The sequence below is a fragment of the Capra hircus genome, chromosome 14, assembly GCF_001704415.2.
Source record: "Capra hircus breed San Clemente chromosome 14, ASM170441v1, whole genome shotgun sequence".
Lineage (NCBI taxonomy): Eukaryota > Metazoa > Chordata > Mammalia > Artiodactyla > Bovidae > Capra > Capra hircus.
Window position 1 is genome coordinate 1217039 of NC_030821.1, and position 26612 is coordinate 1243650.

The 26612-nt window shown below is 43.5% G+C and overlaps 1 protein-coding gene across 1 annotated transcript in view; it reads left to right on the forward strand.

Moving 5' to 3' along the window:
* ENPP2 (ectonucleotide pyrophosphatase/phosphodiesterase 2) overlaps nucleotides 1-25616 on the forward strand; it is a 91932-nt gene extending 66316 nt beyond the window's left edge. Inside the window, 6 exon segments of the mRNA XM_018058157.1 lie at nucleotides 10651-10787; nucleotides 11908-12043; nucleotides 12698-12775; nucleotides 16255-16387; nucleotides 17820-17976; nucleotides 25003-25616. Coding sequence (XP_017913646.1) covers nucleotides 10651-10787; nucleotides 11908-12043; nucleotides 12698-12775; nucleotides 16255-16387; nucleotides 17820-17976; nucleotides 25003-25173 — 812 coding nt within the window. The 3' untranslated portion in view covers nucleotides 25174-25616.

Here is a 26612-nt window from a genome sequence, read left to right on the forward strand (position 1 = left end):
CATGATTTGAGTTTTTCAAACATTCAATCAGCAAGACAGAGAAATATGACTGAAATGTTTCTTTTCTGAAAGCCACTAATGAAATAGTTAATTATGATCGCTTTGAAGGGACACGCATGTTTTTTCTGATTCAAGCTCTGGCTCTTCATGGTCCTAAAACATTTCCAGCTTGGGGAAAAAAAAAAAAAACATCTTCCACTTCATTTTCTGGTGGCAGTGTGCTCTTGGGACAAAACCAGCCCCACACTCAGCACAAAGCGTGGCCTCACACTGCTGAGCGTGGAAGTAACAGGCGTCTTCTGGCAAACTGCTGACTCTCAGGGCCGGCCGGAGCGGGACCGAGCGACCTCATCTTTCCTTTGCTCTGCTCAGTGTTGAATACGTCTTATTTCTCGATGATTTCACATCACTGAGGCTTAAAGTTTTTACTTTTTCATGGCAATGGACCCTCATGAGTTTGTTAAGCGCCTGCCCTGAGCTGGGGGTTGATTTCGCTGAGACGCCCTGTCAGATTCCGTCAGCCGTCTCACCGCCAGTTCCAACACGGGACTTCATGACAGCAACCTGAGAGAGGGAGGTCATGGTAGCACAGCTCCTTGGCTTGCTCCTGGCTCTCTCTGCTTTTGTCCTTTTGTTTTTGGCTGTGCGTCATCCTCATTGCAGCGGGGCTTTTCTCTGTTGTGGTGGGCAGGGCCCCTCTCTAATCGCAGGGCCTGGGCTCCCCCCTGCAGCGGCTCCCCTTGGTGCAGAGCTTGGGCTCTGGGCGGTGGGCATCAGTAGTCGTGGCTCCCGGCTTTGGAGCCCAGGATCAGTAGTCGGGGCACACGGGCTTAGTTGCTCTGCAGCATGTGGGATTCCCGGACCAGGGGTTAAACCCGAGTCTCCAGCATTAGCAGGTGAACTCTTCACCCCCGAGCCACTGGGGAACCCTGGGGCAGCCTCTGATGCTGCAAGGGAGTCTGCATTTATTTTTATTATAATTAACGGCTTAATATCAATAGACTTTTTTGGTAAAGTTGTCTGAGTTTATACAGCACTGTTTGCTCTGTATGCATAATAATGGCTGTTTGCAATTGCCAATAACTGGAGTGATATAGGAGAGATGCTACCACCATTACATGAAATACAAATGACTATATGTCACTGTCTGATCAGGTGCCTGTCTAAATTCCAGAGCATGTGAGAGCCTCAGCGTCCTCTTTCCTGTCTGATTCTCTCCCTTCTCTTGCTGTCTGTCCCCGTAAGGGCCCTGTCTCAGTCACTGCTTCAGCTGCAGAGTGCCATTTTCCTGGTCTGAGTTCCTTCAGGCTGCTATGGTGTGCCTGGTTCATGAGTCTGGTCCCCCCCGGAAATCTTCGGGGTCCGCTCTGCTGGGGGGAACCTCGTGAATTCATGGTGCTGTGTGCGCTGTGCTCAGAGTAATCACTTCCCCTTTCTGCATATCTCTGAACATGTACTGAGGCTTTTCAACCGTTTTGTAGACCTAAAGCTCTATACAAATGTAAAGTTGTGTTATTTTCCTGCCTAGTTTTTTAAAAAATACACAAGCTGATTCTTTCAGAATAAATCACGTGCCCTGAACATACATTTGTACCAACCACATCTGTAAAAGCTGTGCATTCCAATAGTGAAACAACTCAGGGTAAATTCAAGGTAACAGAGAATGGTATATTTAGTTAATGTTAGGTTATGTTTTATCACTGACTCAATGGACATGAGTTTGAGCAAACTCCAGATGGTGAAGGACAGGGAGGCCTGGCGCGCTGCAGTCCATGGGGTTGCCAAGAGTTGGACATGACTCAGTGACAGAACAACAATGATAAATGTTTTATTATAAACACTAAATTTCCAGAATCAAGTCTTTTACTAAAGAACAATATAGTCTTCAAAAATTATGATCTAAACTGCTTTCTAAAGCCCTAATATTTCTACACTTGTAATGAATCCCAGATCTTAGTTGGATGGCTGCTATTTCTATATCAGATGTATTTAATGTCTTGGCAAACGTACTAAATTTTCATTTTGAAATCTGTTGAATTGATGAATGAATGAATGAATGAGATGGGGATGCTTAAATTTCTCATAGCAAGCATTTCTGGCCCAGGAGCCGGGTGGAAGTTTCACTGTAAGAATAACTTCACTGTTTATTTTCACCTTAGTCTTTTCTCTGTTTACATTACTAAACTGTGTTTTATATTTTCTTAGTCAGATTGGCATTCACTATCATCTTTGTGAGAAAAAGGTAAAAATCATTGTAACACCCAGGTTTGGCTCCTTATCACACCCTATGAGAAATTAGTTTGATTAGAAAAATGATTTAACCAACTAGTGATTCTCGTCAATTTAAAGCAGAGCCCTGAACAACTGGAGGGACACTCCTCTGTAGCTCTTTTCAATTATGAAATGCTTCTCACTTTTGTTATTTTACTGGAGATGTTAGTATTGCTAAAGAAAGGAAGAAATATACTTGTGTTTCTCTGTGCAAGTATCCTCATGTGTGTTTTGCAGAAGACTTGGAAGAACTCAATACATAGCCTAATTGTCGATGATTTATAGTAGGATCCAAGAGGAATTGGGTGAGACAGTAATTTTTTTTAACTTTCTCTTTTGTAGAGCCAATTGACAAATAGCATTGTGATAGTTTCAGGTAAATAGGGAAGGGACTCAACCATATGTATACATGTATCCATTCTTCCCTAAACTCCCCTCCCATCCAGGCTGACACATATCATTGAGCAGAGTTCCGTGTGCTATATCTTGTTGGTTATCCATTTTAAATACAGCAGTGTGTACATGCCCATCCCAGACTCCCTAACTATCCCTTCCCTCACCCTTCCCCCAGGCAACCATGTTTGTTCTCTAAGTCTGTTTCTGTTTTGTAAGTTCATTTGAATCGTTTATTTTAAACTCTGCATATAAGGGATGTTATATGATATTTCTCCTTCTCCAAACACTGAATTTTAATGACTGCCTATCAGTATTCCTTGCTGATGTTGAAAATTTACTAAATTTGTTGTCGTCCAGTTGCAAATCCTGTCCAGCGCCTCGCGACCCCATGGGCTGCAGCACGCCAGCCTTCCCTGTCCTTTGCCATCGCCCAGGCTTTGCTCAGACTCATGTCTGTTGAGTCAGTGATGCTATCCAGTCGTCTCATCCTCTGTTGCCTCCTTCTCTTCCTGCCCTCAATCTTTCCCACATCAGGGTCTTTCCAATGAGTTGGCTCTTCTCATCAGGTGGCCAAAGTATTGGAGTTTCAGCTTCAGCATCAGTCCTTCCAGTGAATATTTAGGGTTGATTTCCTTTACGATGTACTGGTTTGGTCTCCTTGCTATTCAGGGGGCTCTCAAGAGTCTTCTCCAACACTACAGTTCAAAAGCATCAATTCTTTGGCACTCAACCTTCTTATGGTCCACCTCTCACATCCGTACATAACTACTGGAAAAACTATAGCTTTGACTGTATGGACCTTTGTCAGCAAAGTGATGTCTCTGCATTTTAATAGTCTGTCTGGGTTGGTCATAGCTTTCCTTCCAAGGAGCAAGTGTCTTCTGATTTCATGGCTGCAATCAGCATCCACAGTGATTTTCAGTCAGTTCAGTCACTCAGTTGTGTCCAACTCTTGTGACCCCATGGACTGCAGCACACCAGGCCTCCCTGTCCATCACCACTGCCTGGAGTTTGCTCAAACTCATATCCATTGAGTCAGTGATGCCATTCCAACCGTCTCATCCTCTGTCATCCCTTTCTTCTTCTGCCTTCAGTCTTTCTCAGCATCAGGGTATTTTCCAGTGAGTCAGTTCTTCGCATCAGGTGGCCCAAGTATTGGAATTTCAACTTCAATATCAGTCCTTCCAGTGAATATTCAGGACTGATTTCCTTTAGGATAGACTGACTGGTTGGATCTCCTTGCAGTCCAAGGGACTCTCAAGAGTCTTCTCCAACACCACAGTTCAAAAGCATCAATTCTTTAGCGCTCAGCTTTCTTTATAGTCCAACTCTCACATCCATACATGACTACTGAAAAAACCATAGCCTTGACTAGATATGATACCGTCTGAGTGGTGGGCTTCCCTGGTGGCTCAGAAGGTAAAGCATCTGCCTGCAATGAGGGAGACCCAGGTTCGATCCCTGGGTTGGGAAGATCCCCTGGAGAAGGAAATGACAACCCACTCCAGTACTCTGGCTTAGAGAATCCCATGGATGGAGGAGCCTGGTAGGCTACAGTCCACGGGGTTGCAAGGAGTCAGACGTTATCATGGCTTGTTGGCTCTGATTAAATTATAGGACTTCCCTGGTGGCTCAGATGGTAAAGCATCTGTCTGCAATGCAGGAGACCCAGGTTGGGAAGATCCCCTAGAGAAGGAAATGGCAGCCCACTCCAGTACTATTGCCTGGAAAATCCCATGGAGAGAGGAGCCTTGTAGGCTATAGTCCATGGGGTCGCAAAAAGCCAGATATGACTGAGTGACTCCACTTTCTTTCACTTTCTTTGACTAGACAGACCTGTGTTGGCAAAGTAATGTCTCTGCTTTTTAATATGCTGTCTAGGTTGGTCATAACTTTTCTTCCAAGGAGCAAGTGTCCTTTAATTTCATGCTGCAGTCACCATCTGCAGCGATTTTGGAGCCCCCAAAATAAAGTCTCTCTGTTTCCACTGTTTCCCCATCTATTTGCCATGAAGTAATGGGACCAGAAGCCATGATCTTAGTTTTCTGAGTGTTGAGTTTTAAGCCAACTTTTTCACTCTCCTCTTTCACTTTCATCAAGAGGCTCTTTAGTTCTTCTTTGCTTTCTGCCATAAGGGTGGTGTCATCTGCATATCTGAGGTTGTTGATATTTCTCCTGGCAATCTTGATTCTATTAGAGTGGTATCATCTGCATATCTGAAGCTGTTGCTGTTTCTCTTGGCAGTCTTGATTCCCGCTTGTAATTCATCCATGCCAGCATTTCACATGATATACTCTGCATATAAGTTAAATAAGCAGGGTGACAGTATACAGCCTTGTCATACTCCTTTACCAATTTTGACACAATCTGTCATTCGATGTCTGGTTCTAACTGTTGCTTCTTGACCTGCCTACTGCTCTCTCAGGAGACAGGTAAGGTGGTCTGGTATTTCCATCTCTTTAAGAATCGTTCAGTTTGTTGTGATCCACACAGTCAAAGGCTTCAGTATAGTCAGTAGATCAGAAGTAGAAGTCTTTCTGGAATTCCCTTGCTTTTTCTATGATCCAACAAATGTTGGCAATTTGATCTCTGGTTCCTCTGCCTCTTCTAAATCCAGCTTGTACATCTGGAAGTTCTCGGTTCACATCTTGCTGAAGCCCACCTTAAAGGATTTTGAGCATAACCTTGCTATGAATGCAATTGTAGAATAGTTTGAGCATTCTTTGGCATTGCCCTTCTTTGAGATTGGAATGAAAACTGACCTTTTCCAGTCCTGTGGCCACTGCTGAGTTTTCCAAACTTGCTGGCATATTGAGTGCAGCACTTTAACGGCATCATCTTTTAGGATTTGAGATAGATCAGCTGGAATTCCGTCACCTCCACTAGCTTTGTTCATAGTGATGCTTCCTAAGGCCCACTTGGCTTCACACTCCAGAATGGCTGGCTCTAGGTGAGTGAACACACCATCATGGTTATCCAGATCATTAAGACCTTTTTTGTATAGTTCTCCTGGGTATTCTTGACACCCCTTCTTAATATCTTCTGCTTCTGCTTCTATCTTCCCTTTCTGTCCTTTATCTGCCCATTCTTGTATGAAATGTTCCCTTGCTATCTCTAATTTTCTTGAAGAGATCTCTAGTCTTGCCCATTCTGTTGTTTTCCTCTATTTCTTTGCATTGATCCCTGAGGAAGGCTTTCTTATTTCTCCTTGGTATTCTCTGGAACTCTGCATTCAGTTCAGTCTATCTTTCCCTTCCTCCCTTGCCTTTCGCTTCCCTTCTTTTCTCAGATATCTGTAAAGCCTCCTCAGACAGCCACTTTGCCATCCTGTATTTCTTTTTCTTTGGAATGGTTTTGGTTACTGCCTCCCGTACAGTGTTACAAACCTCCGTCCATAGTTCTTCAGGCACTCTGTCTACCTGATCTAATCCTCCGTTCATCACTTCTGCTGTATAATCGTAAGGGATTTGATGTATGTCATACCAGAATGGCCTAGTGATTTTTCGCTACTTTTTTCAATTTAAGCCTGAATTTACCAAATGCCCTGTACTAAATGACTACACTACAACTACATTGGATCAAGACAGGGCGAGGTGCTTTACATCCTTGCTTGAAAAGAACGCAGCGTCTCAGAGAGCTATGAGGCTCTGGGAGGTTAAGCTAGAGAATCACAAAGCTATAAAGAGCTGAGATGAGATCTGACTCCAGTTCTATAGGACACTAAAGCCTCTGTGCTTCCCTCTGTAAATGCTTCTTATTTTAAGGGTTGGAATAAAGAGAGAGTGTTTGGAGAGAATCTCAGTGCCCAGCAGGGTTTGGAAGTTGTTTCTGAAGCAGTAGATGCTTGGATACAAACCGCTGGTCATATGAGCGCCTCAGCAGGCATGACTCAGGCCGAGCTCCTGCCCGGAGTAAGTGGGCCTTCCACCCAGTGTGCTCTCCATTAGAATAACCCGGCAGGCGGCATCCACCTGGAAACTGTCCAAAAAGCTAGGAGAAGAGTAATGGGTCGGGGCGGAGACCTGGATTCTGGGTGCTGTCGTGTAGCTGAATTACCTCACACAAATCATGAATCCTCAGTTCCTGCATCAGTAAGAGGAAGAGGACACTGGTTGCCCAGTGTATCTCTTGGGGTTATATTAGATGGGTCGTATGTAGAAAGCCAGGTCTTGAAAGTCATAAAGCACAATATTTTGTTTTCAAATAAAACAGTCATTTACTTATCCAGGTCAATATTTGGCAATGTTGGAGGTAGAGATACATGGTAAACAAAATAAATAAAAGCCCTGTCCTCATTAAGTTATTATTTTATTGTGAGATTTAGCCTGTTGAGTTACAACACAGTGTTTTAAAGGCCAAGGTAAGAAAGACCAGGACGCTAACAGAGACATCCAGTCTAATCCCAGAAGCGGTTTACTCGGCAGTAAATGATAGTGGACACTCGTAAGGCCAAGGGAGAGAAAGGAGGTAGGAAAAGCAGAGACCTGGGGTAGAGATTCTGTGGTAAAATGTCAGAGCATATTATTGTGGGAATGAATGTTTAAAACACAAACAGAAAAAGAGGAGAGATTTTCATGTGGCTCTCGAGTCAGCCAGCTAATCTATGGGAATATGGGTCAGAAAGCTGAAGAAGGCAAAGAAATACACACTCCAGTCTGGACAAGCAAATGCTGGAAGACAAAAAAAGAGGGCTGGGGAAGTCCACACCACTTAAAAAGATTCGCCTCCCAGTACTTGCCAAATGTGGTATCTGGAGGGGAACTGTGGCATGTCCCAAGAATTCCAGACACTATTGTAAACAGGGAGCTGGGGTGTGGCATGGAGGCTCCGTCTGGAATCTCATGGAGCAGGAGCCCCGCCTGGGAAGACAAAAGGTATGCTAGATCTGTGTCAAGAAGTCACGAGGAACATATTTCGAAACTAGAAGTTCATCTCCAGGGCGGCTGGTTTCAGGATGGGACCTTACGTGCACAAAGACCAAGCTCCAAGTCCACTCTGTGGCTCAACCAACAGGGACTTTTTGCTACCCAGAAATGCCGTGAGTGACTTGCCTAAGGTGTCGTATGGAGTAGCAGAGCCAGGCAGTGAGCAAGAACCTGTGATTCTTTGATACCCTGATAAACCGAAAAGGCTGTCACTCAGTCGTGTCCGACTGTTTGTGACCCTGTGGACTAGCCCTCCAAGCTCCTCTGTCCATGGGATTATCCAGGCAGGAATGCTGGAGGGGGTAGCCATGCCCTCTTCCAGGGGATCTTCACAACCCAGGGATCGAACCCCGGTCTCCTGCATTGTAGGCAGACTCTAACACTGAACCAGCAGGGAAGCCCTGATAACCCCCCAAAAGGAAGTCTAAATTTGGATTCTGGGCTTAAAGTGTTTCTTACTGCAAAGATGATTTCACCTCTTATGCTTCAGGAAGACTCAAGTAGGTTCTTTCAGTCATTGGGGAGCTCGTGGGCTCTTAGGAGACTGCCAAAGCTACTACTTTTTTTTTGCTTCATCTCATATATGGTCAGTTAACAACTGAGGAAAAGTGAGTCAGATAACGATATATTTGTGTTCCGTGTGCCAAAAACTCCAGTAGTGCATATACTGGGAGCTAGGAAGCCCCCATTTCTGAAGAAAAGTGAGTCTGTACATATAGGGCAAAGGCGTAAGTAGAGATGGAGAGGCTTAACTAGAGACACGTCTCAAGGGAAAGGGGCTCTTCGGGCGTCTTGTCCCCTTCCCCCCTTCCTCCCTCTCCTCCCCCGTCTTTTCCATGGGAGCTGACCCATGTGGCCATGTGATTTGCTGCCCCCTTTTGAGGGTGAGGAGGGTGGTTATGCCAGGACAGAGGCATGAATGGGGTGTGGGCTCACTGTGTCTCAGCTCCCTAAGTTCCGGAGGGCTGCACTGGTGCCCAGCCCGTCTGTGGCAGGTGCCGGCTCTGTGCTCCTATTCGGCCACGCCAGGGTCTCCGCTAGAGTGGGCGCCAGGCTGCCGTGCAGTTATTCAGGCCATGTTTCTCCCATGGAACTGTGAGCTTCTGGAGGCTGAGAGCCTCAAGACTTCCAGTCTTGTCTGGAGAATCCATGGACAGAGGAGCCTGGCGGGCTGCACTCCACGGGGTCACACAGAGTTGGACACGGAATGACTCAGCACGCACACGATTTATCTCTATTCCATGACCCAAGACCTGACACACGTTTGACAAGGGAGGATATATTGACAACACGTTTGAAGGGAGACAAGTGACAGGATTGGTGGGAAAGTTATTCCCAGGGGAAAGAAAAGGCGTCACATGTATCATAGCATAGAGTTGCTGACAGTGATTAAGGGCAGTCCTGCGATCAGTCAGCCTTCATGGAATGGAGGGATGACAAGAAGTAAGGAGGGGCCAGAGCTGGTGGCGTCTACAGATTGCGCAAGACTGTTGACTGACGCCTGCTCCAGAGAGGGGTGGTGCTGGTGCAGGGACACAGTTGCTGTTTCGCTGTCCTCCTTACTGGGTAGACTGGATAATCCCCCAGGCTTGCGTTTGAGCTTGGAGGAATGTGTTGGGTAAGCATGGAAACTTGAATGATAAAAAGAGAATAGCTTCTCAAAGAATCTTGATACTTCTGCTTCCAGCTGAAACCAGGAAATTCAGAGGCAGCAAAAATGAAATCAAGGAAAACGTTAATGGAAATTTTGAACCTAGAAAAGGTTTGGTTTGAGTTTTGAAGGACAGTCTGACCTGGTTAATAACTGCTCCCAAGTACTACTGTTATGATTTGCAGGCTTTGTATGTGTTTGTTACATATCTCACTTATATAATATTTAGCCTATTACTTTCTAATTCTTAGGGGTGGGTCCCTAAATTCAGCAGCTTAACCAAGGCTTCTACATTTACTGCAGTGCTGACAAAGCCCAACTACCCAGAACAGGCTTGTGTTGTAACAGTGAGGGCTGTTTTGCCTCAAATCAGCAGTTCTACTTGGGAGGGTCATGCAAAGTAATCTACAGAGTTTTCTCTGTTACTTGCGTAGAATGGTAATACTTTAATTAAAGCAACATGTATACATAATTTAATACGTGGTTGCCAGAAATGATTTTCTCTAATAGAAATCATAGCAAATTTTTTTTTTTTTTTTTTGGTTATCACTTAGGGAATTGTGAATTGCCGAAGCCTCAGCTGCTATTTCAGTCTGTAGAACCCCAATTTCTAAGGGTCCATGGCAATTCTGACTTTGGCCTATCTAAAATGGGCAGATCAAGCTTGAGGCATTTATTGTGGGTATGGAATGAAGGTTTGCCCGCTCATGTCCCCTGTCTTCTTAGATGAAGGTTTTAAACCTTTATTTTTTCCTAAGAGGAATCTACATTCTGGGGTCTTAACTGAGTTTTTCGCTAACTGACAACCTTCCTTTTGTATTCAAAGGACCCTCTTGAATGCCACTTATTTTATCTATACATGTTCCTTTAAGTTCTTACCTAAAGGGTTTTCCTACGTGTCACAAAGCTACTTACTTTAAACGCTCATTACTGCTCACTTTTTATGCTGAAATAATGTGTATTTGAGTTGCAGTTTACAAATAATGATCAAAGAGTGCCTTTCTCTTAATTAAATCGTTGGTTAATTTGATGAGCCTTTCAGGGTCAAAGGAATTAATTCTATAAAAATACAACTGTCTTGACTTCCCATTCAGCTGAATCATTTCATAATTTACTATGTTTCTTTCCCATGTGGATTAAAATTCTTTACAACTGGAAAATAATTATTAAAATAAATATGGCATTTGAATTACAGTTTTGATGACTGGAAGCCTTGACCCATGCTTAGGTGATCAAATAAACCACCAAAGTAATAGGAACACTAACCTGATTAAATTAAGGAGAAGGAACTATATTATTAATAGTAAGCAAGCAAATGTTGGACAACTTGACTCTCTTCATTTGAGTCTTTAACATTTGATGTACATTTTAATCTGTATTTAAGACAGATTATTTTTTCTTTCCTAGAGAGACATCTCCTCTATGGACGGCCTGCCGTGCTCTATCGGACTAGATATGATATCTTATATCACACTGACTTTGAAAGCGGTTATAGTGAAATATTTCTAATGCCACTCTGGACATCATACACTGTTTCCAAACAGGTCATTGAGAGCATTGGGTTTCCTGTTCTTCATGTCATTATGCTCCATGCCTTAATAGAATGATTGCTGGCAGAACAGAATTTTGTCTTAGAAAAGACTTTAATTTTTCCTGATGAAAGAAATCCTACATTGGTTCTATTGTGAAATATTTTGAATTAGGCTTTCTGCCATGTTCTAATAACTTCACGGTAATATGTGAAATAGCATAGCATACTAATTCTGTTAGTTTCTTTTACTCTGCTTGTCATGGCCCAGTAGTTTCAGAAGCTATCAAGATTTGGCTGTGCGTTTTAATATACTTATTATTTAGAGCAGTTTTAGGTTCACAGCAAAATTGAATGGAAAGGACAGAGAATTCCCATATACCCACGGCTCCACACATCACAGCCTGACCCACTAACATCGTTTTGTTTTTTTAATGAAGGTTTGTTATATGTTGGGGTTTCAGTTTTGGTAAAGATGAGATAGTTCAGTTTATATCAGAAATTAGAAAAATTTATTACAGTCGAGATATGTTTCTAATTTCTGAATACAAAGGACTACTTCAACTGCCCCAAACATAGCTTCTTATTAATTTGTACTCAGGCACATACAATACATCAACAGTTATTTTTTTTAAATAAGAGATATGTCTATATTATTTCTCAGAATATTATTTTTTAAGCTGTCTTCTGTGGAATCTCATTCATTATGTCAACAGTGAGATTTCTGCCTTCTGTATTATTGTTTTACCTAAGACTGATAAGAGAGTTCTGCTAGTAGAAAAAAAGAGTTTGAAAATTACTAGCTTTGTGATTTAAAAGTGAGGTCTTTTTTTTTTTTTTAAAGAGTGTATTTTTCCTTTTTTGGCTGAGTGGCACGTGGGATCTTAGTTCCCTGACCAGGTATTGAACCTCACCCTGAGTTAGAAGTATGGAGTCTTAGCCACTGGACTGCCAAGGAAGTCCTCACTTTTTTGTTTGTTTATTTTAAAGAGGGACTATCAGAGTATGAGCTCTAGTAACAGCTAGTGGGGTTTTGAATTTGGCTGTTTGGAACCAAGCAGTCTGGTTCAGTGCCCCTGTTGGTCTGGTACTGTCTCGCTCGTGGCTTTGCTGACGACCTGTGACTCACTGTTCAGGCTGACGTCTCTGACATCGCTGCACACCTGACCAACTGTGTCCGGCCTGACGTCCGCATTTCTCCGAGTTTCAGTCAGAGCTGTTTGGCCTACAAAAATGATAAACAGATGTCCTATGGATTCCTCTTTCCTCCTTGTAAGTTACAGAAGACCAGGATCTAACCATTCTAGAGGGGTGTTATTTTGTGGAGTCTGGCGTGTGCAACTTGGTATTTAGGATTTCGGTGGTTTTTAGAGGGGTGCTCAAGAGGTTGAGGAGATGAACTTCTCTGGGAGCCTTCCAAAAGCAGCCAGAAAAAGAGACCAGCTCTCACAAGTCCTATTCCCGGGGAGTTCTCAAGTGCAAGGGAACAGTCAGTGTGTCTCCTGACATCATTAAATGAGAAGCTAAAAGTGAAATAGGAAATTAGTAAGACATTAATCTTTTAAATACTACTATAGATGTGATCTCTTAATACATGAAGCCCTTTAATTATCTCTCATTACCTTGATGACATTTTTTAAAGTCCAAATTACACTGGTAAAGTCAAGGAACTGTTTTACATAATACTTAGTAGACCCAAGATTAGGTTGGAAGCAAAAGAACATAAAAATTTTATTTAAGGAGACGAGTGAGTGAAGAAGAGAGGTGGAGTAGGAAGAGAAGCCGGCGACGGCACAGCGAGGGGATAAGTGGAAATGAAAGTAGGTCCAGTCACTGCACGCTGTTTGGGTCATTTACAAGATTACCTTTTTGTATTGATGTCGATTTTAGTGTGTAATAGACACTATTTGTTTTCCTAATGTTTAGATCTGAGCTCGTCCCCAGAAGCTAAATACGATGCATTCCTTGTAACCAATATGGTTCCAATGTATCCTGCTTTTAAACGTAAGTCCAATATTTACCTAGTAGATTATTTGTGGGAAGAAATGTTTCTAAATTTACCACTTACCTTCCCTACCTCTATATTCATTTTAATAACTTTCATGTGTTTAGCCTTTATAATTTTCAACAACCTTTAATGTAAATTCTCTACTGCTAATCCAAATGATGAATCTGTGAGGGAGCTTGGTGGATTACTATTTATCCCTTGTTTACAGTTAAGAAATTAAAGGCACAAGAAGTGACTCGGGTCATGAATGGTAGAAGCTGAGCTAAACCAAGTTTGTGCTGCTCATCTGTTGTTCTCCCTATTTCAGTGCGCACTCTATCAGTGGTTTAGTCTTCTCTGTACTCTGGAGGCTGTCTAACATCTAACCGCATCTGTATTTATTGAATGTTACAGTAAAAGCTGTGAACAACCCTTCCTTTAGGGGAATGGTGACGATGTAGTCTGAACATTGATCCTGAAACCTAGGAAGACCTTAACGAGTCTTCTGAATCATCGGAGTATAAACTCAGCTGGTTTTAGGGCTGTGTAAATTATATACACTCATAATTTCTTTCTATACAATATAAATATTTGTGATAGTGATGAAATGAATGGTATAAGCATGGTGAGCTCTGGCTCCCAAACTGAATTCTGGTCCCTGGAGTGTGACCACTGCCTGTGTGACCATAGAAATGCCATTTAGTCTCTCATTTGTAAAATTATAAGATTTGATCACATGACTTTTATGGATTTGTAACTGTCCAGTCCATTTCCTATTTCTGATAACAAAGAATTTATTCATCCGCCCATCCATCCATCCATCTACCCGTTCATCCATCTTCCTTCCACCCATCCATCCATCCATCTACCCATTCATCCATCTTCCTTCCACCCATCCATTCATCCATCCGTCCATTCATTTTCCAACCATCCGTTTATCCATCTTCCTTCCATCTACCATGCATCCATGCATCCATGTCTTCAAAGACAGAGAGGGCATTATGGAACAGACTTGACCTCCCTTTATTTCATTTACAGCAAGCAGACCTGGATGCTTCTAGGAAGGGTGGGAAAAGGAAACATCTCTACATAATTTCACTTAGTAAAGGCACACTGGGCTGTGTTACATGACTCTCAGGACTAAAATAAAATTTCAGAACAGAAACGAGATGGTGAAGTGTCATCTACGGGGCCGTGCCTCCTCAACTTGACATTGGTGAAACGGCCAGCATGGTTTAGAGGAAAAAAATGTTTATTTGATGTCCTCAGTTAGTAAATAAGGGCTTATTCAAAGGTAGAATCTGTTGCATATGAGTGAAAATTTAAAGTATGCTTTTAAAAGGAGGTTTCCTGGTTTGTTCTCAGGCCCAGGGGAGAAATGTTTCATAAACTCACGTAAATCCATTTGTCATATTACATGGAATGCAGCTTCATTGAGTTTCCACAAATCTGGGTTTCCTGGATTTCTTTCTTCTTTGCTGATGCCTTTTTGACCAAGCAGCAATAAAGGAAACACACACACGGTCCCACCCTGAGGCTGGTGTGGCCAGAGGCCCTTCACAGAGGGCCCGCTGTTCTTCAGTGGGGAATGGTTTTTCACAGGCCACATTTCTGCGGGTTTGGCCTTTTGACTGTTCCCATTGTTATTTCTTTCCCTCTGTCCTCTCCAATTTTTACGCTTAAGTTAACGTTTGAACTTCTCCCCCACTGTCCTCCCTTCTTTATTCCAAATAATTATCCGTGGTGCTTTGGCTCTGGTGGCTGCTCTGTCCTTCTCATTTAGGATAGAGGATCATCAGCAGTTGAAACCCCATGGGGAAAATGCCCAAGTATTTTTTAATTAGAGGAGGTAAGAAATGATAACAGCCTGAACCTCATAACCCCCATGTATCAGGCTGGCCAAAAAGTGCAAGTGTTTCAATCACACTGTACAAAAAAACCTGAATGAGTTCTTTGACCAACCCAATAGCGTCGAGTACAGTAAGTCATATCTAACATTTTGGAGCCAGCTTCTCTGGTTTGCATTGCCCGTTCTCTCTCGCATTTTCTCTTCACCCTTCCACCCGTCCTTGCCCCGCGATTGATTGTCGTGGAACTGGAGCTAGCCTGGACAGAGGAGTCTTCTCTAGAGGATGACTGTGAAGCTGAGAAATGCAGAGTGGAGGAGACACCCGGGGATCCCAAACCAAGGGCGAGTTTTCTAGATAGAGGGAGGAGCATGTGCCTTACTCTGAAGCACGTTCAGCAAGCAGGGGCAGAAGAAAGCCTGTAGCTGGGGAAGAATGGAAAGGAGAGCCACGGAGGGAGGCAGGGGCCACGGTGGAGAGCTGGGGGTTATTCTAATTACGGGAGAAATCATCTGGAGTGTGAGAAAAGGGTGTTGGGGAGCCTGAGTCACTCTCCGATTCATGGTGTAAGAGGATCCGTCTGGCTGCTCCAGAGAATGGCCGCATACAGCCTGCGGTCCCCAGCCTTTTTGGCACCAGGGACCAGTTTTGTGGAAGAGTTTTTCCGGGATAGGAAGGGGATGGTTTGGGGATGATTCAAGTGCATTACATGTATTGGGTGCTTTATTTTTGGTATGACATCAGCTCCACATCAGATCATCGGGCATTAGATCTGGAGGTTGGGGACCCCTGAGCTACAAGGGGGTCCAGGAAGTAGTCTTTTGTGGTAGCTCAGGAAGTAGTCTTTTGTGGTAGCTCATTGCAAGAGAAGATGGTGGCTTAGATCAGTGTGGATGCAGTGAGAATGGTGAGGAGTGGTCAGCTTTAGAAGACAGGGCTGTGCTTTGGAGGTCTCACTGACAGGACTTTGCCACATGCGTATGAAGAGAGCAGACAAGTCCAGGGTGAGTCCTAGGATTTTGACCTGAACATCTGAGAGCGAGTGCCACTGACTGTGATGGAGAAGCCAAGAGATGGAACAGGAGTGAAAAGGAGAATTAAGAATTCTGTTTGAATAATTTTTTGTTAGATATGATTATGAGGTCTTCAAATGCACCGTGAGATGGGTGGTTGGATAATATGTCTGGAGCTGCATGGAAAGGTTACGGCTAGAGACATAAACTTGGGAACTAGTCTATGACATCGTGAAAGAAAAAAAAGTAGATTAAGGCCTTTTTTCAGTTTTTCACAAACACTATACTTCCTCCATTGCACAGCTATTCTGTCTTCCTGGAATGTTCTATCTCCACCTCTTTGCTCAAAAATACCCCCCTATCCTTCAGATCTCAGCCTAACAACCACTTCCTCTGCAAAGCCTTCCCTGACTGTTCACCTAGCGTAAACTCCTCTACCAATGAATGTCTCCATGTCTTTTCTGGTTCATAAATGACACACACACAGCTAGTGCTTTACGATGGGTTGTTCTCAAGAATCACAACAGCTCTATTGTCTCTTAACTTGTGATATGTGTCTTGTTTAACACATCCTAGAGAGACTTCGGCCAAAGCAAGGAGTTTTGTTCACAAAGAATTGATATTGTCTTTGCACAGGCATCTGGAATTATTTCCAAAGGGTTCTGGTGAAGAAATATGCTTCAGAAAGAAATGGAGTTAATGTGATAAGTGGACCAATTTTTGACTATGACTACGATGGCTTACACGACACACAAGACAAAATCAAACAGTAAGCTTTTAAATTCCAAGATCTCACTCAAGAATATTTTTCAAATACTCATGTACCAGAGAAGAGCTGATGCCTCTTAAACCTGTTCTTCTTTGAATCTCCTTGTGAATTCTTCAGTTCTTTTGGGCCTTTTATGAAACATGGCATTGGGGGTTGAAAGAAACAGGAATTTGTGGTAAATAAATGCACTTTTCAGCTCCATCAAAGAATATGTATCAAAAGATTAAATTTTTTCATTTATTCTTTAATAACTCATGGAAATAATTTTCCCTTGTTTCCCTTATTTTGGGGGGGGGGCACTTTTAAAATTCCTTAGGTTTTCTGAGTCAGTACATCTCAATAGGAAATTGCATATAAACTTTAATCAAATCTCATTTCTGTCCCTCTCTGGTGCTATTAGGGATATAAAAGAATTAGGCATACTCTATTCATGAGGAACTTACAGTCTGGTGGAGAAGGCAAGAAGATATAAATACAACAAATTCATAATAGATCAGCACTTAACTGTATACATGCATGAAACAGAGTAACACAAAATATGACAGGGTTTAATTGTGAGACAGAGGAGCCTAGTGGGCTACCTTCTGTGGGGTCGCACAGAGTCGGACACGACTGAAGCGACTTAGCAGCAGCAGCAGACAAAAATGTTAATTTTTTAAATATAGATAAGTAATAAAATAGCTCTTGCTCCCTTTCCAGTCATCCATAAGAGAAATTTTATCTTACTCATACATTGATTGATGGTTATTGTTACAGTTTTAAGCTCAAATTGTATTATCAGCTTAATCGTAATTTCAGTATTTTGAAAATGATTAAAATGAAGATAAGGGAAAACTAAGTAAGGAATGATCACTTCCTATGCTGTGCTCTACTGGCAAAAATTATTTATGCTCAGCACTCAGTCCTCAGAAGTTTCCTTAGTAAATGAGTTCTCTGTACCAAGTTCAGGCCCTCACTGTGGCCTGAAAGGGCTATTCTCCTAGCCCCTGTGTTTTCTGCCTCTGGCCCATCTGATACAGATCTATGCGAGTTCTCCTGAAATGTGGGCCTCACAATGGTGCTTCCCAGCACGGAAGCTTTCAGCGGAGCATCACGGCCCCAGCTCCACACCGTCCCTCCTCCTGCGGCGCTTCCTGGCTCTCCCTGGCTTCCACCGCCACTCCGCGGACCCGTCATTGTGGCCAGCCTCTGCGTCTGGGTTCGGGCGGTTTTCCTTTGTCTCGAGTACCTTTTCTGCTCTGCCAGGTTGAGAAAGGAGATCTGGGGCACTGAAAACATGATATTCAAAGACAGAGACGTGGGGTAACGCTTGCGAGGGAGACAGCGACTCCCTGGAGAGGAACCGCCCTGCAGCCGCTGGGGCAGCGCTCCCGGAGCACGCCTCACAGGGCGCCCTCCCTCAGCCCTAACTCGTCTTGCCTCCCCGTGCCAGGTACGTGGAGGGCAGCTCCGTCCCCGTGCCCACCCACTACTACAGCATCCTCACCAGCTGCCTGGACTTCACGCAGCCCGCCGACCGCTGCGACGGGCCGCTCTCCGTGTCCGCCTTCGTGCTGCCCCACAGGCCCGACAACGACGAGAGCTGCAACGTGAGTGCAGACGTGGCGGCCCTCGCGGCTTCCGCTTCCGCTTCCGCTTCCGCCCGCGCTCCTTTGTCTCACGCGTATTTCCGGTTCCATTTTCATTGCTTTAAAAGTCTTTATATTGTTATTATTTTTTTTTAATTTACTTGTTTAATTTTATTTAGGTTTTGTTCAGCAAGCACATAGGTCCTTATTATTATCATTATTATTATCCAAACTAGAACATTTCTGGAAGTGGAGGGAGGATGCTATGAAATATCATCTACAGACAACAGGGATGAGCCGTGCTTAAATGAGGGGCACAGTTTCACCCTATTTGTAAGGCGTCAGGGGAACTTGTTTTAGTTGGAGGATCATTGCTTCCCAGTGTTGCGGTGTTTCTTCCGTGCGTCCGTGTGAGCCGGCCCTAAGCACACAGGTGCCCCCTCCCACCCCACCCCTCCAGGCGGTCACCGAGCCCCGGCTTCAGGTGCCCTGCATCACACATCGCACTCCCTCTGGCGACCTGTTTTAGGTTTGGTAATGTATACGTTTCAGTGCTATTCTCTCAAATCATCCCACCTTCTTCTGTTATTATTCTGTAATTGGAATATAGGTGCTTTACATTGTTGTGTTCATTTCCACTACACAATGAAGTGAGTCAGCTATATGTATACAGATTAAATAAAACGAGACAAATGACTGCATCAAGTTTATAACATAACTGCACAGAGAAAAGAATTCAAATAAATTATGCATTTGTACTCTGACTATAGGGCTTCCCACGTGGTGCTAGTGGTAAAGAACCTGCCTGCCAATGCAGGAGACATAAGAGACGTTTGATCCCTGGGTCAGGAAGATCCCCTGGAGAAGGGTATGGCAACCCACTCCAGTATTCCTGCCTGGAGAATCCCATGGCCGGAGGGGCCTGGAGGGCTATAGTCCACAGGGTTACAAAGCGTCAGACACGGCTGAAGCAACTGAGCACACGTGCGCTCTGACCACACTCCCTGAATGGGATATAGCTCAAGAACAAATAAAGCAAGCAAAGGAAATTTGAACTTTACACAGTAGATGTGGTGTTGCTAGTGATGTTGATATTTTAATTTTGAAAATTAAAAAAATGTAGTTATAAAAGAGCAGTGTCCTTTGGGATTTGCTGACAGAATTCATCTTTGTGTCTTAAATTATATCCCCACCCTTGAACTAGAACACGCTTATTATAAAACATTTGGACTATACAAATGGGTATACAAGTTGAGTCTTTGGAAAGGACCCAACAAAACTGCCTAACACTTGGGAACTCTGTGTTCTAATGGTGTTTTAATTTTCAATGTAAGGGTATTGTGCATTTAATAAAGTTCTATTTCAGTGTTTGCTCTTAACAAACGATAAAAGTGCTCAAATGCCTTCAGTTTTGCAAAAGACAAATATATTTTGAAAACAGCGAAAAGTAGCACAACTTTGGTAGTTATTGAAATGAGGGAAGAACGGCCAGGAGCTCATTATATCCTTCACTCTACTTTTGTGGCTGTTTAAAATTTTCATTAATAAAAACTAAAAAAAAATTTTTTTTTGTATATTGGAGTATAGCCAGTCACTCTGGAGAAGGAAATGGCAACCCACTCCAGTATTCTTGCCTGGAGAATCCCATGGACAGGAGATCCTGGTAGGTTACAGTGCATGGGGTTGCAGAGAGACCCAACTTAGTGACTAAAATAACAACAACAATAGCTAATTAACAAATGTGAAAGTTTCAGGTGACGGCAAAAGGATTCATTTGGGGATATATATACATTTTCCCCCAATTCCCTACCATCTAGGTTGCCACGTAACACTGAGCAGTTCCCTGTGCTACACAGTAGGAATTTGTTGGTTTATCCATTTTAAATATAGACACAAACACACAGGAATGTATGCTCTACACATCAGACTTTGATGTGTAAGTTGTAAGGGCAGGTGTAACAGGTCACCCCATTCTTAAATAAGACAGATGACTCGATTCACTTATTCCAACGTGAAAGCAGGGCGGCAGGATGAAAAAGGCCCAGGAAGGCAGGCAGGAGCCATGCTGTGTGCGCCTGGCCCTGGTCGAATGCTGCGCTTGGGGGCAAATCACGTGACCACTCCAGGTCTCCTTAATGCGATGGAAACCTTGTGCTTCAAGGTTGATTTTAGAATAGTCTCTATGCTTTTGTTTATAGAATAGAAGGATCAGAGCTAAAATCTCCAGAAGAAAATTTTTAGTCAACAAGCAGTGCTTAAATTCCTTAATTATTTATGTAAGGTACCCTGGGAGAAACCAGGCTGTGTTTAACACAGTCACTCCTCCAGGCAGCCTTCCAGGGGAGAGCAAATGAAACAAGCACTCTGCTTCACTAAAAGGCAAAGAGACTTAAGAATAGCTTCAAGACAGATTTTCAGCTTCATGGACAAGGCAGTTTTGAGGCTAGGGCTTCAATTATAGGTGAAGATTGACCTATCCGAAACAAAAACAATGGATTCAGGAAAAGATAGAAATGTGAAATATGGCTACAAAAAAGCTAAGTAAGTTTGCCCAGAATATTGGAAATGAAGATCATAGTGGGAGATAAGGTTTTAAAGGTTGCGTAGAATCAAATTTGAAATAAAAGTCATTAGGCCAAAAAAAAAAAAAATTTTAAAAAGTCATTAGGCCTTCCCTGCTGGTCTAATGGTTAAAACTCTGTGTTTCCGAAGCAGGGGGCCTGGTTTCCCTCCCTGGTCGGGGAACTAAGATCCCACATTTCATGAGGCCAAAAATAATAATAATTAAAATAAAATAAAAATAGCCATAGCAGCCACGGTAGCAGGTGTCACCATTGGTCGAGTCCGTGTTAGCCACCCAGTCCTGTGCAGCCTGGTCTCCTGTGTCATTTCTCATCAGCTTATTACCCTATTAGGCTGGTACGTATGACCCCCTCCCCTTCCCCTTTATTGAGTCTTGAGGAACCTGTGGCTCATAAAGGAAAAGTCTGTAGCATGGTTATCTGGTTGCCTTCTACCTAGTCGGTAGAAGAGCAGAACTTTAGATTCAAGACTTCTGTTTTCAAAAGCCCATCCTCTTTCAAATCTATCAGATTTCTATAGTGGAAGCTTGGAGCCTTAGCATTTTTTGCTTATTGCATCAACATTAGGGAAGTGAAAGGCACTCAGTCGTGTCCGACTCTTTGCAACCCATGGACTGTGTAGTCCATGGGATTCTCCAGGCCAGAATACTGGAGTGGGCAGCCTTTCCCTTCTCCAGGGGATCTTCCCAGCCCAGGTCTCCTGCACTGCAGACTGATTCTGTACCAGCTGAGCCACAAAGGTAACCACAAAAAATGTTTAGGCATGAGAGCAATTATTTGACTCTGTTTGGGGAGATAAATCAGAATTGGAGGAGATGAAGCATGGTCCTCAAAGGGCTTTGGCAGGATTCCCAAGATTGAGGTAACAGAACTTGAACTGGGGTGTGGTCTTGGAGATTTCTAAAGGAAGGTGGAAGGCAGCAATATTGTATTGCAAGAATCAATAAAATCTTAGAAATAACTGGATGGGAGGTGGAGAAGCAAGGGAGCGTCAGGTGAGAGAGGAGCTATTCTCAGCTGATTGGCTTGACCTTCTCAATTCTGATTGTCTACACCCCACAGGAGTAGTTAATGGTGTACCGGGGCTGGGGGGTGTAATACCTCTGGATCTGAACTTCAGTTTTACTGAAATCTTGCTGTGGGGAGATAACATTTTTGCAAAAAAGTAAACACATATTTTATGGGGTGAAATTGAAAATTGCCATACATGTTTAAGACAAGGCGGAGTCTACAAAGACATCTCAGACTTCAGCCGTGTAGGAGACACCTAAGTTCTTGAGGGAAGGTGTTCACATTTTCCTGTCATTTGGGGAAGTGGGTGATGGAGGAGCTTGAAAACATTGTCGTGAACTCAGCTCGAAGGCAGTTTTTATTCCTCCCAACGTTATGTCTGACGACAGCAACTGATGTCCTTACGTGCCTTCCTCCCTGCCCGGGCTGAGAGGTGTTTCTTGCAGTGCTCATGGCCAGCGTGCTTCTTACTGAAGAACCCCTTGCCACATAGACAGCTGTCTGTGCTTTCTTTTACTTTGTTAAATTGGAGTATAATTGCTTTACAATGCTGTTAGTTTCTGCTGTACAATGAAATTAACCAACTGTATGTATTATAGCCCCTCCCTCTCAGACCGTCCCTCCCATCCATCCAACCCTTCCAGGTCATCCCAGAGCACTGAGCTGTGCTCCCTAGGCTTTATAGCAGGTCCCCACTAGCTACCTGCTTTACGCACGGTAGCGTATGTGTCAGTCCCAACCTGCCACTTCGTCCCACCCTCCCCTTCTTGCCCCCGACCGGGTCCACACGTCTGTTCTCCACGTCTGCATTCTTGCCCTGGAAATAGGTTCATCTGTACCATTTTTCTAGATTCCACATCTATGCATTAATAGACAACATCTGTTCTTCTCTTTCTGACTTCACTCTGTATGACAGACTCTAGGTCCATCCATGTCTCTACAAATAACCCAGTTTCACTCTTCTCTGTGACTGAGCTGTGTCCCATTGTATACACAGACCACATCTTTTCTTTCCATCCTCTGTTAAGCGGCACGTAGGGTCTCCATGAGCTGGGTTTGGTAAACAGCGCTGCAGTGAGCATGGGGGTACACATGTCATTTTGAGTTACACCCTTGCTTTAAGGTCCACCTTAAAACTGCTGGGACTTGAATTCACAAGCTCGTTTGGAAGGAAGGCGGGTGAAGAATAAATGTCCATATCGAAAACAAAAAACAAAACAAACACGAAGCAAGTCCCTGGATTGTGCTTTCATTTGCATTAATGTGTAAAGTTATTTATTTTTAAAGTTTTTCTTTTCCTCTCTTGGTTCACTTGAACTTTTATTCGACTTTTATTAGTTTTGCGTTTCATACTAGAGTCTCCTGCAGCAAATACTTGAGTGGGTTGCCAGCTAGCAAGGGGCAGAAGTCATTTTCTTTCCTGTAGCGTAGCCCAGTATTTTGACTAATTGGAGGCTGGATTTTAGCCTGTGAGAACCAGAGGAGAATGCCTCTCAGATGAAACGGGCAAATCACTTCCCTAGGAAAGAAATAGCAAAAGACAGATTTTTCCCCAAAGTCTTATAATCCCAGCTGGCCATTATTAAAATTAGGAAAAACCTTTTCACCCCGTGTCCACACATTCAAAAGACTGTGTTTACAAAGGAAACATTAAACTTACTGACCATTGAAAAATCAAATGAATGAGTCGAATATGAAAATTCTCCCAAAATATCTCTTCGTGCTTACTCTGCTTACTCTGAGGGGGTCCCGACCCATTTGGAGACCTCCTACTTCGTTAATTATATGGTCACACTGAGGACTGGTCAGTACCGTTGTGGGCAGAGTTATATTTAGGCCTGTCCTTTCCTATGAATCGCAGAGATCTTGGTCAGCCTGGGTGAGGAGGGTGGGGCTTGGAGGATTAAAATCCTTATTTCCCCCAGCCTCCAAAGCAATTTCTTCCTGTTTCTTCCTTTTGCCGGGGATGGCCAGGCATCAGTTTCCTGAACCAACACCCTCCTGGACGTATTTAGCACTGGCACGAGCTGCCAGAGCTCCCTGTCCAGGCCCATGTGGGTTGGAGCTTTCCGAGAAAACCCAGTGCAGGTTCTTGGGCTTCGGTGTAGCTCACGGAGACCGCCTGCGGTGGAAGACTCGGGCAAAGGCATGCCTGAGCCGTCTCAGTCCTGGGACATGCAGCTACCCTTCAACTTGTAGAAGGACTCTTGGCAGCCGTTGCAATTTGGAAATGAGATTATTTGCAAAGATCCTCCCGCCCCATCTCTTCTCTGAAGGTAGACATTTCCCCACATTCTCAAGGTTCTCAGATCTCATTCTCTCAACTTCCCTCAGAAGTGAAAAATATTTTTTTAAAGTAAAGACTGCTTTGTGGGCATTATTTTTTCTTTCTTTTCTCTTTTTTTGCTAATTAATCATTGATTTATTTGGCTGCACCAAGTCTTAGCTGTGGCATGTGGGATCCGGTTCCCTGACCAGGGATCAAACGTTGAGTCCCCTGCTCTAGGAGTCCAGAGTCTTAGCCACTGGACCCCCAGGGAGGTCCCGGCATTACTTTTTTAATTTCTCCTTAGATGTGAAATAAACTATTTAGTGTGAGACATTTAAATGTCTTTCATCTTGAGTCTGGGCCAATGAGGCAATTCTTCGCAAGCAGTTATGACAGAAAGAGATTTCCTTTCTTCCCATCCTAGGATCACCCTTAACGGTTTTTTTCACTCTCACCCCCTTCTTCCTTCCTGTCCTTCTTCCTGTCCCAGGAGCTGTAGTAAACCTTATTCCTTCTGTGTACCAATGAAGGAAAGGAGGCCGAGAGTTTAGAGAGCTTGAGCACCGTCTCCCAGGCAGGAAGCGGTACTGCATTTCCAACCCCGGCCTCTTGGGCCCCAAAGTGCCAGGTGTATTCGCTGAGCGGCTCAATTGATATGAGTCGAGTCAAACTTAACTGCAGTCTCAATCGGTTGCAGTCTAATAGGTGACGTCATCAATCTAGCATATTCTTCAGAAGCTCCAGGGGTGCACACACGTCGTGTGCGTCACTCACAAGCTCTGCACCCCCCGGGGGAGGCCGAGGCGCCCCAGTCCTCCTGCGCTCTGCTCCTCGCTTCAATTCGACCTCGGGCGAGAGAGAAATGACTGATTTCTCCAGGGCCTTGCGCTCTCCCGATCTTGATTTCTGTTCTGAAGACCCATTGAATCAAACGTCCTCTTGCACCACACCTCGCTTTTATTCGGTCCAGCTAACTGCTGCTGAAAATGTTTCAACAGCCGAGGGCCGGTATTTGTGGTGCGTTGTGGCAGGGATGTGGGAGCCGCGGAGAATCCAAGGAGGAAGAAAACACCTTGGCTTTGGGTTCAGGAGTTCGCAGAGGTTGTGTGTGGACTTGGACCAAACAGTGTTGGAGAAACACCTTTGGAAAATTCTGACTCTGATTGTCTTTCCTTTCCGTGGCAGAGCTCAGAGGACGAGTCGAAATGGGTGGAAGAGCTTCTCAAGATGCACACAGCCCGGGTGCGGGACATCGAGCATCTCACCAGCCTGGACTTCTTCCGCAAGACCAGCCGCAGCTACCCGGAAATTCTGACCCTAAAGACGTACCTACAGACGTATGAGAGCGAGATCTAGCCTTCCGGTCCTCTGCGCTGCAGGCTTATCAACTGGTGTATATTTTTATATTGTTTTTGTATTTATTAATTTGAAACCAGGACATTAAAAAAAAAAGCTAGTATTTTAATCCTGTACCAAATCTGACATCTTACGCCTGAATGACTCCACTGTTTTCCTCTAATGCTTGATTCAGGTAGTCCTGTGTTTTGAGTAGAGCTTGTGATAATTGCTGCCCCTTGCATTTTTAGTGGAAGCTTCCAAATGGTGCTGCATAGGCCTTTATTTGCATTGAGGAAATCTCAATCTTCCGAAGCACAGTTGCCACATTTAGTCCCGTACTGTATTAAAATACTGATTTTGTAAAGTTGCATTCATTTATTGTTAATTATGCCAGACATATTTAAACCTTATAGACCAATATAGACCAATCTTAAATATAATAAATCACACATTCAGTTTTTTTTCCTGGTTTTATTCAGCCTTTGTTTCATAGAAATTAGAGGGTTTGTTTCTAGTGAATTTCATGCATGAAAAGGATACATTTCTTGTATTGGGCCCTCTTCCTAGTTGGATATAGTTTACATAGACAAAGGGACGTCCTTAATAGTTCACCATGTGGCTTGAATGAGGTAGAGGATGTATTGATACATATCTGTGGGATATCAGAAGGACAGAGGGAGAAGGGAACCAGAACTCCTGAATATCTTCTCTCACCTATCTACTTTAAAAAATATTTTGAACGTTGGAGGAACAGGTTCCTTTGATCAAGTTGTTTCAAAGCTTTTATTGGACTTAACTGAAAGTGTACTAAGCATATATTCTGTATAAGTATCAACCTAAGAACCAGGAAGGATATAAAGAGAAATAAGACACTGAGATGATATCTAGGCATAAAAGTATATTTAACAAATCAAGGTAGAGAATAATGAACGCTAAGTGAACAGTGTGAGGATCACACAATATGACAGAAGGGTTTGAATGATGGATGGGGTGATTTCTGATGGAGCCAATTGTGGCCATAAAAAATGATGAAGCACAAAGTGAGGAAGTCACTCAGAGATTCTCTGTCCTGACTGTATATGGATGAAGATGCACCTCAGTACTGCCATATTTCCAACAGTTAATAATCTTCTCAAAAAAAAAAATAGCAGTTAAATTTTCCTTTAAAAATAAATTTGCTTAAGGGAACGTCCCTAGTGGTCCACTGGCTAAGACTCCGTGCTCCCAATGCGGAGGGCCTACGTTGGATCCTGGTCAGGGCACTAGATCCTACACGCCCAAACTAAAAGGTAAAATACCACACGCCCCAAAGAAGGTCAAAGGTCCTGCGTGCCACAGCTAAGACCGGGGACAGCCAAAGAAATAAATATTTAAAACATTTGTTTCCTTAAGAAGGAAGTTGTGTTAAGAAGTACATAACAGAAGCAGGACAGCTGGTATGTGGACAGTGGGGATAT